The sequence below is a fragment of the Microtus ochrogaster genome, chromosome 2, assembly GCF_000317375.1.
Source record: "Microtus ochrogaster isolate Prairie Vole_2 chromosome 2, MicOch1.0, whole genome shotgun sequence".
Lineage (NCBI taxonomy): Eukaryota > Metazoa > Chordata > Mammalia > Rodentia > Cricetidae > Microtus > Microtus ochrogaster.
The window spans coordinates 13,168,923-13,184,066 of NC_022010.1; the positions used below are offsets into that span (position 1 = coordinate 13,168,923).

General features: G+C 41.8%; 1 protein-coding gene across 1 annotated transcript in view; it reads left to right on the forward strand.

The window, feature by feature from the left end:
• Sbno1 (strawberry notch homolog 1) overlaps positions 1-15,144 on the forward strand; it is a 43,232-nt gene that overhangs the window by 26,015 nt on the left and 2,073 nt on the right. The window contains exons 20-30 of the mRNA XM_026784618.1: positions 2,998-3,133; positions 3,875-3,987; positions 4,087-4,158; positions 4,560-4,659; positions 6,350-6,424; positions 10,163-10,309; positions 10,390-10,484; positions 10,559-10,651; positions 11,584-11,721; positions 12,258-12,334; positions 14,356-14,549. Coding sequence (XP_026640419.1) covers positions 2,998-3,133; positions 3,875-3,987; positions 4,087-4,158; positions 4,560-4,659; positions 6,350-6,424; positions 10,163-10,309; positions 10,390-10,484; positions 10,559-10,651; positions 11,584-11,721; positions 12,258-12,334; positions 14,356-14,549 — 1,240 coding nt within the window. The remainder of the gene's footprint in view (positions 1-2,997; positions 3,134-3,874; positions 3,988-4,086; positions 4,159-4,559; positions 4,660-6,349; positions 6,425-10,162; positions 10,310-10,389; positions 10,485-10,558; positions 10,652-11,583; positions 11,722-12,257; positions 12,335-14,355; positions 14,550-15,144) is intronic.

The following is a 15,144-nucleotide window of genomic DNA, read 5'->3' on the forward strand; positions in this document are numbered from 1 at the left end:
AGATCCGCCTGCCTCTGCCTCCCGAGTGCTGGGATTAAAGGCGTGCGCCACCATCGCCCGGCTTAGAAAACTCTTTCTTTAAACCTTTGATATTGATGTGGATGTTTTTTATCAAATTTGAGGCCTTTGACCAAACATTCAAACCATGAGTCTGTAAGAGCCATTCCTATTCAAACCACCACAGTTGTTAAATCATATTTTTAAAAAGTTATTACATTTACTGTGTGGTTGTGTGTTTGTAGACTGACATCCTATGGCATTTGTATGGAGGTCAAGGGATAACTGATGGGAGTCAGTTCTCTAACTCTGCCATGTTGGGTCCTGGGGATTGAATTCAGGTTATAAGACTCTGTAGAAGTTGCTTTTACCTACTTATGGCTTAAACAAGATGTTATTTCTTTTATGTATGTCTTAGGATTTTTATTGCTGTAAAGAGACACCATGACCATGGCAACTCTTTCCTTTTCTTATTTTTTTTGAGCCTGTCCAGGAACTCACTCCGACAACCAGTCTGGCCTTGAATTCCCAGAGATCCACCTACCTCTGCCTCCCAAGTACTGGGATTAAAGGCGAGTGCCACCACTGCCAGGCCTGCCACATCTCTTATAGAGGAGAACATTTAATTGAGTGGCAGGTTTAGTTCATCATGGTGAGGAGCATGGCAGCACGCAGGCAAACATGGAGAAGTATTGGAGAGATAGAGTTTCTGTTCCACCAGTGGCTCCCAAATTGAGGCTTATATTAATTATAAATACTCAGCCAATAGGTTAGACTTGTTACTACTAGCTAGCTCTTACATTTAAATTAACCCATGTTTCTTATCTACACTCTGCCATGTGGCTTCGTACCTTTTCTCAGGATGTATGGCATGTCCATCTTGCTTCTCCCTGCATCTGCCAGCAACTCCTGACTGCCCTTTCCCTAGCATTTTCAATTTGGTTCTCTTGTCTAAACTTAATCTAGTCAGCAATTGGCCAGTCAGCTTGTTTATTAAACCAATCTCAGCGACAAATCTTCACAATATACAAAGAAACTATTCCACAGCAAGGTAGCTGAGATTACTGTATCTTGCAGGCAGCAGGAAATGGTTGTGACACTGAGCAAAGGTTAAGAAAAGAGGCCTCAAAGCTCACCTCCACAATGACACACTTCTTTTAACAACAATGCCACACCTCCCAATAGTGCTATGTCCTATGAGCTTATAGGGGTCAATTTTATCAAACTACCTCATTCCACTCCCGGGCCCTCATAAGCCAGTAATAATAACCGTAATGGCCCAATTTTTCTTCACTATGCTCCCTTCCTTACATTTTGGAACGGGAGTGTATATCCTGTGTCATTTTATGTTGGAAGTATGTGATGTAGTTTGGTATTTTTTTGGTGGGGGGGGGGTTGCAGTTAAGAGATTATATGAATCTCAGAGACATTGAACTTTTGACTTTTAAACATTGTACAGACTATGATAGACTATGGGGACTTGTGAAGTTGAATTAGATGTATCTGTTTTACATACATTATGATACTGTTAAAAGCTTGTGGGGTGCTGGGAGTGGATTGTGGTAGTTTGAATGTAATTGGCCCCCATAAACTTGTAGAGAATGGCACTACTAGCGGGTGTGACTTTGTTGGAGTAGATATGGCCTTGCTAGAGGAAGTGTATCACTGTGGGGGTGGGCTTTGCGTTCTCCTCTGCTCAGGAAACTGGCCAGCGTCTCATTTGACTTCCTGTTACCTGTAAGATATAGGACTCTCAGCTACTTCTCCAGCACCATGTCTTCCTGCACATCACCATGGTCTTTACCATGATGATAATGGGCCGAACCTCTGAAATTTGTAAGTGAGCCTCCCCAGTTAAAGTCTTCCTTTTAGGAGTTGCTGTGGTCATGAGGATGAGACATCCTCACAACAGTAGAAACCCTAAGACAATGTACATTTATTTATGTGTTGTCTAAGAGTGTTGAAGCATATGCCTGTAATTTTAGAACTTTTGAGACTGAGGCAGGTGGATTCTGAGCTAGCTTTGTCTACAATAGGAGACTTGGTCTCAAAAAATTTTTTTTATTTTATTTTTATTTTTTGGTTTTTCAAGACAGGGTTTCTACTAGCTCTTGTAGACCAGGCTGGCCTTGAACTCAGAGGGATCTGCCTGCCTCTGCCTCCCAAGTGCTGGGATTAAAGGCTTTAAAAAAATTTTTTAAAGGAGAAAAAGAAATTAATGCATTGCTCTGATTTTCCCTACCACTCATCTTTTCCCTCCTTCTCCCTCTACTTTTTTCCCTGAGACAGAACTTGCTCTTCTGCCTAGGCTGCTCTCCATTTTCTCTAGTTTCTAGTTTCAAGTGATCCTCCTGCCTTCTGCCTCTGGAGTAGATCAGACTTCTACTGTCCTTGATTATTTTGAGTCTGGGTCCTGCTGTTTAGCCCAGGATGGCTTTGGACTCATTTTTGCCCTTCCTCAGGCTTCTGCATACTAGGATTACAGGTGTGCACCATTCTACCTACACCCTTCACGGATTTAAACTGAGGCCCTCATGCTTGTTGGGGAAGTGCTCCACCTCCGAGCTCCATCCGGAGCCTTTTCCCCTTGGGTTACAATTGCTAGTGACAATAAGGCCTTCCTTTATGCATCAGACACTGGGAAATCTTTGGGACACACTGCCCTGTCTTGTACTTCAAATAACATTTCTTGAACGTTATATCTACCACCTATGCCTTACTGACTGCAGCTTGCCTGTGTGTACGTATTTAGTATTAAGGGAGATTAGGGCAGCTAATCTTGACTCTGGGCAACCACATGCCACACCGACACCAGGGCATCTTGCTACTTTGAAAAGAGAGTAGAGTACGTACTGGTGGCCATCACTATGCACCAAAGGAAGTTTTCTAGGCACTCACCCTTCCTATCTTTGCTCAGAGGTGATTATGTGTATATGTATGTGTGTATGTATATGTATATATATATATATATTTTTTTTTTACCTTTTCAATTTGATATAGAATATTGCTATTATCTCAGAAGCTGCCAGCTCAGGTATTTCATTACAAGCAGATCGGAGAGCTGAAAATCAAAGGCGAAGAGTTCACATGACTTTGGAGTTACCCTGGAGTGCTGATAGGGCGATTCAGCAATTTGGTAAGTGTCTCTACTGGATGTCTCTGAGAGAAAAGATGTTTCTGGAGGCATGCTTACATGTCTGTATGAGACATCATAAGCCTGTGGAACTCTCAGATCCTACATTGAAGTGTGTTCTCTTCATACCATGACGTATAGTAGATTATGAATTCCTTTTTGCCTGGTTTCCCACGATATTGAGATCTGTGGTAGGATAGCACGGCGTCCGTGACCTCCAAGAACAGGATTTCTTGAGGTCTTCCAGAGAAGCCAGCTACTTACATGTTCATTTCATCCCTTAGCAGGTACACATTCCTGTTCCTGTTCTCTGCTTTTTCTTGTGATCTGGTAATACACTCAAAACATTCAGAATGGCTATGTAGTAATAGTGGTTAACCAAATGGTGGCAGCACTTTTCCATTTAAAGCAGGTTCTAGTCCTTGACTAGTAACGACTGTGATGTTAGAGTTAAAATTGCTCTTCTGGGGTGCTACAAGAAAGGATATATTATCTTTAATTGTTCTTTTCAAGGGTATTTTAGTTAGATCAGTGCCAGCTTAGCCAAGGGGGATGTGCGGGCTTATAATTTCAGCACGTGATTGGTAGATCCAGAAATAGTAGGTGTTTTAGGCCTGACTAGCTGCATAGTGAGTTTGATGTCACTTTGGACTATGTGAGACCTTGTCTCTATACCTGTTCAGTGGTAAGTGCTAGGAATTAGAATATCCCGTTCTACCTAATGAGCTGTACATGTCGCTACAGGAAGAACACACAGGTCAAACCAAGTAACTGCTCCAGAGTATGTCTTTTTGATTTCGGAACTGGCTGGAGAACAGAGATTTGCATCTATTGTTGCTAAGAGACTCGAGAGTTTGGTAAGTTTTTGAGTTGTTAGATGTATCTCACAGATGATCTGTGTTAGCTGACTTCCGGGAGGAGTTGATGATATCTTGACCGGGAATTCTGTTTCCCAGGGGGCACTTACCCATGGTGACAGAAGAGCAACAGAATCTAGAGATCTGAGCAGGTTCAACTTTGACAATAAGGTACATTTCGGCATCTTTACCATTGTGGATGTTTGTAGTTTATGCAGTGACAGAGAAATTGATTACTGTTAAACACTTTGCTTGCTGCTAGCTTTGCCTTGTATAGCTTATGTGAGATAGGATTTTACACGTCATCAGATCTTTGCATACTTCTTTTTTTATTCCTGTTGGAAAACACTACTAGAGTATTTGTGAAGGCATCAAGAATGAGTTATTAGAAATCAGATAAGTCATTAACGTATTGAATGCCTGCTGTCTTTAAAGGCACAGAATAGACAATCCTAAAAGTATGTGTGTTTTAGCATTTTGATTACAGTTACAGTTTTCATGGCATTTAATGTGGGTTAAAAAAAAATACCTAAATGTTGAAGTTGGTTAAAACATTTCCCCCTTTATTACAGTATGGAAGAAATGCTTTGGAAATTGTTATGAAATCCATTGTAAACTTGGATTCTCCTATGGTATCACCACCTCCAGACTACCCTGGAGAATTCTTTAAAGGTAACTTAAAAATGATCATAACTGGGAATAAAGTTGATATTCTATTGCTACAGTGCTTCCCTTGCATGTTTGAATGCCTTGGTTCCATCCCCAGTATCAAACTAGACTTCGTAGTGTATTCCAGGAATCTCTGCACTCAGCATGATGAGGCAGGAAAATCTTGAGTTTAGGCCAGTCTATATAGTGAGACCCAGTTAAGAACATTAGCACCTGGGTTTTCTTTTTTTTTTTTTTTTTTTGCTCCCCGTTGGGGAAGCACCTGGGTTTTCATCTCAGCATCTAGTTGATAGCTCACAATCATCTGTAACTCCAGGGTACCTAAAACCCTACCTTGGCCTTTGTGGGCACTGTACACATGTGGTGCCCAGGCCTAAATATGGGCAAAACAATCCTACACATAAGTCTTGTAAGCCTGATGTAGCATACATGCCTTTAATCTCAGGAGTTAGAGGCAGGTAGATCTTTGAATTCAGGACAGCCAGGATTACACAGAAGAACCCAATTCAGGAAGTGGGAACGTGGTTCAATAAGGTTTCTTAAGGGCATGTTGACCACTTATTCAACATTTACCGTTTGTAGCACTTTACCAGTGCTTCTGGATAAGACCTGAATGAAAACATTATGTCCTTATATAATCATTAACACAAAATTGTAGCGATTTTGTGAGTACTTAGATAAAGAATCTCTGTAATATACAGGGTGTTCTTGTAAAAAGATAAGATTTGTCCTGTGTATGTATGTGTTGATTATTTTGAGGGGGTGGTGAAGTGAATATTCATAGCGTGTGTGGCGGTCAGAGGACAGTTTATGGGAGTTTATTCTCTGTCATCGTTGTGGGTCCCAGGAATTGAACTTAGGTTATCAGACTTGACAGCAGCAAGCATCCTTACTTACTGTGCCATCTTGACAGCTCTCAGTTCGGTTTTTTGTTTTGTTTTGTTTCGGTTTTTGTTTTGGAGACACCGTAACCCAAGTTGTCCTGGAACTCACGTGTGCTGGACTTTTACCTTGAAATTTTTCTCCTGCTCCAACCTCTTGAGTTCTATATGAAGGCACCAAATATAAGGTGTATTTGTTGTTTGTTTTTCTAGGCAGGGCTTCACTTTGTAGCCCTGGCTGTCCTATCCTGGAGCTTGATCTGTAGACCAGGCTGACCTTGAATTCACAGGGATCAACCTGCTTCTGCCTCCTTAGTGCTAGGATTTTAAGTGTGTACCACCACCTGGCTAAATTTTTGTTTATTCATTCATTCACATCTACCAAGACAAAGTTTCTCTAATTAGCTCTGTCTGTCCTGGATCTAGCTCTGTAGACCAGGCTGACTCTAAACTCAGTAAAGAGATGGGCCTACCTCTGCCTCCCCAATGCTGGGATTAAAGGTGTGCACCAGCACTGCCCATCTGGTGTTAAAGTGTTTTAATGAGGGTCTAGGGAAAATTTTAGTGGTAAGTAGTCAATCTCTAGCACTACCAAAACCACTAGACTCCAAAGAAACCATACACACAATGTGAGATTTGGTGATTTTCGGTTTTGAGCTTATTGGGTACTTTGGTTATCAATTTAATTCTGGTTGTTAAAATAAAGCACAGTACATAGACTAAATCTTAATGCTAGAACCTAATCTTGTTTGATTAACAGCTCATTGAATCATTTGAACTGTGAAGATTTTTCATAATTTTTTTTCTTGTAGATGTTCGGCAAGGACTGATAGGAGTGGGCCTGATTAATGTTGAAGATCGGTCAGGAATTCTTACTCTTGATAAAGGTAATGTCACTATGTGTACATGTAACTTGTATTAATAGAGCCTTCTTGAGGCTGTTGTGCACTAAAGCCTCAATTCGTGTGTGTGTGTGTGTGTGTGTGTGTGTGTGTGTGTGTGTGCGCGCGCGCGCGCGCGCACGTGTGTGTGTGTGCATACTTGCTCACATGCCCCAGAGAGATGACATTGGAGAAGTCTGGTTCTCTTGTTCCTTGTTGCACCTTGCTTTTGGGAAAGAGTCCTTTCTGATTCTGTCCTGGCTACTTTAAGCCAGCTGACCCATAAGTTTCCGGGTGTTATGTGTCTTCCTGCCCACTGTAGAACTGCTTGACTTACAGATAACCACTCATCTGGTATTTTTTTACATTCAGGCTTGAATGGCAAAGCACAGTTGAATTATTGAATCAGTTCTGTAATTTTGTACTTTTGTGACACAGTCACACTCTAGCCTAGATTGGCCCTACTAGACTCATGGCAGTGCTTTTGCCTTAGCCATCCTAGTTCTGGGATTGTAGGTGGTTCTAGAATGGAACCTCCAGAGCCTACTTGTAAAGTGTCATTCCACCCAGTTATCTGAAGCCCTCTTTATATTTTGTTGTTTATTTGCTTATGTTCTTTTAGCATCTGTTTCTGGATAGGGATTGTTAAAACTAAGCATCCTCATGAATGTGACAGGTGAGGGTAGGAAAGGATGGCAGGACATGGCAGAGCTGGGTGCTCCAGGTTCATCCTGTCCTGGATTTTGTGATTTCCCAGAGACATGTATTAGATAAAAAAATATGTCCCACTTCTTTAAGAAAAAAAAAAGACAGTATTACAAAACGGTCCTGTTTGGGCTGTAATTCATTTGCTTAGGTCCCTGATGGTGTCATTGGTTTTGCATTCACATGGACTGTTTTCCCCCAGATGGTTATTGGCAGTGACCTAAATCATTCTGGCTAGAGCTTGAATTGCCCTAAACGTACTGATGTGGCAATAGCCTCTTTTTAAAACTCTCACTTATTGGGCTGGAGAGATGGCTCAGTGGTTACTGCTCTTCCAAAGGCCCTGAGTTGAATTCACAGCAACCACATGGTGGCTCACAACCATCTGTAATAGCTCTTCTGGCCTGCAGGCATACATGCAGGAAGAACACTGTATAGATAATAAATAAATAAACCTAAAAAAATTATTTACTTACCTATCTTTGGTGTATTTACTTAACTTTCTGTCTGTCTGTCCGTCCGTCCGTCCATCCATCCATCCATCTATTGAAGGGTAGGGTCTTTCACTGTCTCCCTGACTGTACTGGAACTTGTAGTGTAGACTAGGCTGGCCTTGGAACTCAAAGAGGTCCATCTATCTGCCTCTGCCCTTGAGTGTTCCTTGTTATTTTTTAGATAGGCCCTTGCTGCATGGGCCAGATTCACCTTTATCTCACTCTGATAGATTCTAGGCCTTGAATCTCTTGCCTTAGCCACATGAATAACTGGGATCCACCGCGTGCCCTCGGGCCAAGCCTATAATAGATTTTTAACCCCATATTATAACTAGCTCTGGCTACAGATATGATCAACCTGGTCAGGAGTTTACTGTCATCTGGTTTTGTTTTGTTTTTTTTAAACAGCCCTAGAGCTCTCTATGTAACCAAGGTTGGCCTTGTACTTAGAGCAATCCTGTTGCCTTAGCCTTCCAAATGCTCTGATGTAATTTAAGTTACCCTGTCTGGCTAAGATTTAAAGAAATACTGAATTCATGTGTAGATGGAATTTTCTGTCCCAAAGAAGTACACAGAGGCTTATAGTAATTATAAACTATTTGTTCTATTAGCTCATGCTTATTATTAACTAGCTCTTAGAACTTAAATTAACCCATAATTCTTGTCTATATTTAGCCATGTGGATTGGTACCTTTTCTCGGTGAGGCAGTCTCATCTTGCTTCCTCTGCATCTGATGACTGCATCTCTCTGCCTTTCCTCTTCCCAGAATTCTCTTTGTCTGGTCACTGCCTGGCTACTGACCAATCAGTATTATTAAATTAATACAAGTGATAAAACCTTACAGTGTCCAAGAACATCATTCCACAGCATCCATGAGTTAGACAGATTGCACACGGCAGTTAAGGGAACTTCCTTCTCTAGCACAGGACTGGAATTGTGTTCCCAGAACTATTACTTACATTGGTTAGCTCACAATCATCTATAATTCGGTCTTCAAGAGATCTGATACGTTCTTTACCTTTGAGGATACCTGGGCTATCATGCACATTCTCCAATACAGACAGATACACATAAATAAGTCTTTTGAAAAGTAAATGAATCCAGGAGCAGAGTTCAGACATAAGTAGTTTTTCAATGTCCAGGGCATTTCAGTTGTGTAGCCAGGATGAAGACTCAAAATTTAGTAGTTGAGGCCGGGCGGTGGTGGCGCACGCCTTTAATCCCAGCACTCGGGAGGCAGAGGCAGGCCTCTGTGAGTTCGAGAACTACAAGAGCTAGTTCCAGGACAGGCTCCAAAACCACAGAGAAACCTTGTCTCAGGGGAAAAAAAAAAAAACTTAGTAGTTGATCTTGGAGCTAAAATTTAATATTGGGTAGCTGGGTGTGGTGCTGTTAAGCCTGTAACCAAGCCCAGCATTGGGGAAATTGAAACAAGATGGAGACTGTGTCTCAAAAAAGATTTGGAGCCAGCGATATTCTGCAATTAAGAGCTTGCAGAAGATCTGAGGTTGATTTCCTGCTTTCATGTACACACACGCTCACACAAACTGTATAATTAAAAACAAAGATTGAGGCGGTGGCAGAAGCAGGAAGATCTCTTGAGTTCAAGGCCAGCCTGGTCTACAGAGATGGTTCCAGAACAGCCAGAGCTACAAAGTGAAACTCTGTCCTAATAACTCTAAATGAATAAATAAGCAAGCAAACAGACAAATTCACTGGAGTGATGGTTTAGTGTTTAAGAGCTCTGGTTGCTCTTCCAGGTTTGCTTCCAGCACCTACAAGGTAACTACTATTTCCTCTTCTGGCTTCTCGGGCAGGCACATGGTACAAAGACACACATGCAGGCAAAACACCCATACATGGGAAGTAAATGTACATTCAGATAAATCTGAGTGGGGAGCAGAGGTCGGTGGATGTCTATATGTGAGTTCAAGGCTGCTATGGTCTATAAAGTGGGTTCCAGGACAGCCAGGACTGTTACACCAAAAAACTCTGTCTTGGGGAAGAGAAAAATAAATAAATAAATAAATAAATAAATAAATAAATAAATAAATAAATAAATAAATAAATGTGATATGATATAATACAAGATTTGATGTTGGTGAACCAATATTCTTATATACTAAATTATATTCATAGAAAAGTAGAAGGTACAAAAAGTCAGTTTGACTGTCTTAAGCTTGTGTTGGCAACTGTTGGTGTCCAAAGTTGGGAAGGGGCAGGTTCAGTACTAGAGCCCTATACTCTAACGACACTGCAAAATTTGGGAGGAAGACTAGACCTGGAAGTGAGACTTTGGAGGTTTGCTTAGCTAAGGAAAAAAATTAATTTATATGAAGCCGGGCAGTGGTGGCGCACGCCTTTAATCCCAGCACTTGGGAGGCAGAGGCAGGCGGATCTCTGGGAGTTCGAAGCCAGCCTGGTCTACAAGAGCTAGTTCCAGGACAGGCTCCAAAGTTACAGAGAAACCCTGTCTCGAAAAACCAAAAAGAAAGAAAAAAAAAAAGAATTCATGGAAATTTTCATCTATTCTTGTCATTGCAGACTATAACAATATAGGAAAATTCTTAAACAGAATTCTGGGCATGGAGGTACATCAGCAGAATGCGTTGTTTCAGTATTTTGCAGACACGCTTACTGCAGTTGTTCAGAATGCCAAGAAGAATGGAAGATATGACATGGGAATCCTAGGTGAGTGGGGACACTCTCGTGCTGTCTGTGGTCCTTGTCCAGAGTATCTCCCCACTTATACATCTTGTTTCTTTCTGAAGATCTGGGTTCTGGAGATGAGAAGGTGAGGAAGAGTGATGTAAAGAAGTTTCTGACTCCAGGATACTCCACCTCTGGCCACGTAGAGCTATACACAGTAAGTCTAGAAAGTGCGTGTTGCTCACTAGTCCACACACATGAGCTGCATTCCAATCTCTGTGTCTTTTACAGATTAGTGTGGAGAGGGGAATGTCTTGGGAGGAAGCAACCAAGATTTGGGCAGAGCTGACAGGACCAGATGATGGCTTTTACTTATCACTGCAAGTAAGAATTGGAATTTCTTCAAAGTGTTATCAGGAATTAACATGCTGCTTCTTGTTTTTTTGCTGATTTTTGTGGCTTCAAGTTTTCTTTCTTTGTGAGACAGACCTCACTACGTTTCCCTGACTTGTCCTGTAAAAATCTCTTTGTCGATTAGGCTAGCCTTAAATTCACAGATCACTGTGCATCTGCCTCTGGAGTGCACGATCATGCCTGGCTCCCCTTAACCATTAAAATTTTTTTTTTATTGTGTATGGCTGTGAATGCCATATCAGGCTTAATTTTACATATATAGAATATTTTGCTTCTATGATATCTGTCTAGCGAAGTTTGTCTGGTGCCCACAAAGGCCAGGTAGGGCATCAGATCCCTCTGGAACTGGAGTTAGATACAGACAATTGTGAGCCACCATGAGGGTGCTGTTAACCAAGCCCAGGTCCTCTCAACCAGTGAGCCATCTTTGCAGCCCCACACATTCTCATTATAAAAACAGTTGTATTTCTGTATTGTGGGAGCATTGGGCAATTAGAGTGTACTCCTTGAGCCTTGTCTTACTCCTGTGGTCTCCTCTGATCAGTGAGTGGCGTTCTCTCAGGTTAAAACCTTAAATGTAGGCTTGTGGTTAAATACTTATACATTTAGCTGTTTTTGTCTTTTTTTGGTTTGGTTTGGTTTGATTTGTTTTTTGAGACAGGGGTTTCCTATGTAACAGTCCTGACTCTATTGGAACTCACTCTGTAACCAGGCCGGCCTCAAACTCACAGAGTTCTGCCTGCCCTGCCTCCTGAGTGTCGAAATTAAAGGTGTGCACCACCTCCACCTCATGCTGTTGTCGTTTGAATTAATGAATTTGTTGCTGTGATGTTATGATAGAATATTTTCAATTGTGTAGGATCAAATTCTTACATATTTTTTTTCAATTGTTCTTTTAATAGATAAGAAACAACAAAAAAACTGCAATCTTAGTTAAAGAAGTAAACCCTAAGAAGAAACTATTTTTAATATACCGACCAAACACTGGGAAACAACTCAAATTAGAAATTTATGCTGATCTGAAAAAGAAATATAAGAAGGTATTTTCTCACACGTGATGTGTGAATGCTTGCTTCATTGTAGGGACCTGTGTTGGCTGCAAATCCTGGGCCCAAGGATGGTGATTTTATGATAAGAGCAAGTTTTTTTACACATTGCTGTTGCAGTTTTGATGTTACTGCCTCTTGAGACAAAATGAGCGTGACTCTCCATGCCCAGGGCACAGTACCGTGGTTTAGTGTGGGGAGGTCCTTCCTACCAGCTTTTGATTTGTCGTGAGCGTGCTATATGTTTTTATCCCACACATTTCCAGAAAATAGTCAATGTCTGTTTTTTCCAACATTACTTACAGACTTTCTCAAAGGATTACCTTAACCTTTGTGGAAGTAATTGTATTCAACTAGCTCTCTGCATGCCTTATTTCAGGAGGGCCTCAGTGAGCAGTGGTGTTTACATTACACTGCAAGTGGGGGCTAGGGTTTCTGGTGAAGATGATTTTTTTTTCTTGACTGCTTCTGGAATTAGTGACCAGGTCAGGTGTTCAGTTTATCAGTGGGATTTTGCTTTGTCTTTGCAGGTAGTCTCTGAAGATGCCCTGGTGCACTGGCTGGATCAATATAACTCCTCTGCAGACACCTGTACTCATGCATACTGGTCAGTGCTTTCATGTTGCTTCACATATATTTTTAAGTATAATCAAGATTGAAAGACACCTATTTTTTGTGTGGAGCAGTGCTGAATCTCTGTGTACCCTTGTGATTCTATTCCATGTACCTCCCAAGTTCAGGAACTGTACATGAGCTGCAATGTCCCATTTTTATTCTCTATGAGTATATGATTGTGAGCAAATGAGCAACTTGACTAACGTAGGGACAGTTCATGTCATCAGATGACATTTAGAGACCTGCCATGGTAGTCAAGGCCTATATTCCCACAGTTGGGAAGTTCAAAGCCATTCATACAGGAAGTTGAGGCCAGCCTAGGCTACCTTGAGACCCTGACTTAATAACAACAGATAATGTGTAGATAACATTTGTGGACCAGGCGCTGTTGGAGGGGACACCTGCATTTTCTTCATGCTTTGTTATTAGCAAGGAGCCAGTGTCTAGCAGCATAGCCTTAATTACCATCCCTCTGATAGAAATTTGTTTGTCAGTCTTTTTCCCCCCCTCATTCCCTCTTTCCCTCTTAATATTTGATTGATTGACTTTTTTTTTTTTTTTTAGGCAGGGTTTCCTTATGTAGCCCTGTCTGCCCTGGAACTCACTCTTGTAGACTAGACTGGTCTTGAACTTACAGAGGTCTGCTTTCCTCTGCCTCCCCAGTGCTGGTATTGGGCATGTGCCACCTCTGTCAGGCTTTTTTCCTTTCTTTCTTTCTTTCTTTCTTTTTATTTTTATTTTATTTACTTATTTATTTATTTTGAATCAGGGTATCTACTCTAGTTCATGCTAACCTGGAAACGAACTCCCAGGCCTTGAATTTGACTTACTCCTTTCTTATTCCCCTGAGTACTAGGATTATAGGTGCTCGTCACTGTGTCCCTTTTTCTTTTTTCTTTAAAAAACAAAACATAAAACCTTACTGGGTAGGTGTGGTAGTTCATGTTTGCAACCCCATCATTCAGGAGAATTCAGACTTGAGGGCAGAATGTGCAGGACCCTGCTTCAATATAAACAAATGAAAAGAAGCAATAAGGGGACTGGAGAGCGGGCATCATAACACAAACCTTTAATCCCAGTACTTGGGAGCAGAGGCAGGCAGATCTCTTGAGTTTGAGGCTACCTGTTCAACAGCCAGAGCTACACAGAAAAACTCTGTCACAGACAAACAAAAAGGCAGAGGTTGAGGCCTGGAGAGATGGTTCAGTATGCCTTCTGCTCTTCTAGGAAACCCAAGTTCAATTACTCGCACCAATGTCAAAGGACTCAACTGCCTGTAACTTAGACAAGCTCTAATGGCTCTCATGCTGCCTTCTGACCCCCTCAGACACTGCAGTATCATGATTCACTGACATTATAGAGGCAGAACACCCATGCACATAGAAGTAAACATCAAATCTCAAAAAATTAATTGCATATTTATGTGTGCTCATACTTGTATAGTATTGTTATGAGGCACACACATGGCAGTCAGAGGACAACTCTGTTGCTTTTCTCCTTCCACTTCTATTTAGATTCTGGGACCCAAGCTCAGGTAGTGCCTACTCTGCAAGAGCCACCTCCCCGTCCATTTTATTTTTCTTAAATTTATTTAGGTACATCTGTCAATGAACCGGGAAATGTTTGACTGTACTATAACCTCCCTTTTCTCATTATCTTAATCCTTATATTTATCTGTGTTATTTATGTTCCAGTTACTGTGTCTTCCACTAGTCAGACTTGAAGCAGACACTAGTGCTTCACTGACACAGCATCAACTGGCGGGTGAAACGGGACCATTGCAGTGTCAGAAGTGTGTAGATAGTAACCAAGTGAGTAGGAAGGTCATTCTTGAGTATAGCTGAACTTGCAGGAGTAATTGTGACATGTCAGATTTGGAAAGGATAACTTAGCCCAGGGGATGTCCTAGGAAAAGGTCATAGAATTATTTTCCACTCAATACATGGCTAGACTTTGCAGATTGCTCATGTGTATGCATGTTTCTATACATATTTCTCCTTCTGTGTTTCCTAGGCGTGGCAATTGTAAAAAAGCAAGTTTAGGATTGGTATGTGAGATAGGTCTCCGTTGCCGCACATACTATGTGTTATGTGGCTCAGTTCTGAGCGTCTGGACAAAAGTGGAGGGAGTTCTCGCCTCTGTCAGTGGCACGAATGTGAAAATGCAGATAGTGCGGCTAAGAACAGAAGATGGACAGCGGATTGTAGGTAAGCTTTTTTGTTTTGGTTGTAGAGGGCAAATCAGATCCACTAACACCCTGCTAGCCTGATTTTTGTCTTCAAACTCATGTGTCTGAATCACCCACTGCCACTCCCTCAGGTGCTGGGATCACAGGCAGGTTCCACCATAGCCAGTCATACTTGAGCCTTGTAGCGGACTCTGATCTGGCAGTAGTTGTCTCTGGCACTGCTCTCAACTTCTCTTGCCCATTATTCTCTGCCACTCTCTGCTCTGGAGATGACATACCTTCTTTCCCAGGGTGATGCTTTCAGCCAGGCTGAGAATGCAGCTTCAGGCCACAGCACAGTGGCAAACTTTGAGTCCTGCAGAAGCTGGGGCAGCAGGCTGGATCAGAGCACTGTGGTCAGCTATAGATGTCCTACAAGCGCACTTGTTGCTACACTGTTCCTACTGACCACCTCTCTGTATAGTGGGAAGACTACTTCCCAGTTAGTGAACTTTTTTCCACTCAGGTAGTTGTGGTTGTAAGTTTCACATAAATGAGTTTCCAGTTGCTTGTTTTGGTTTTTTTTTTTGGGGGGGGGGTTTGGGCCTGGAGCTTGGCTGCGGCTGAGCCTGCAG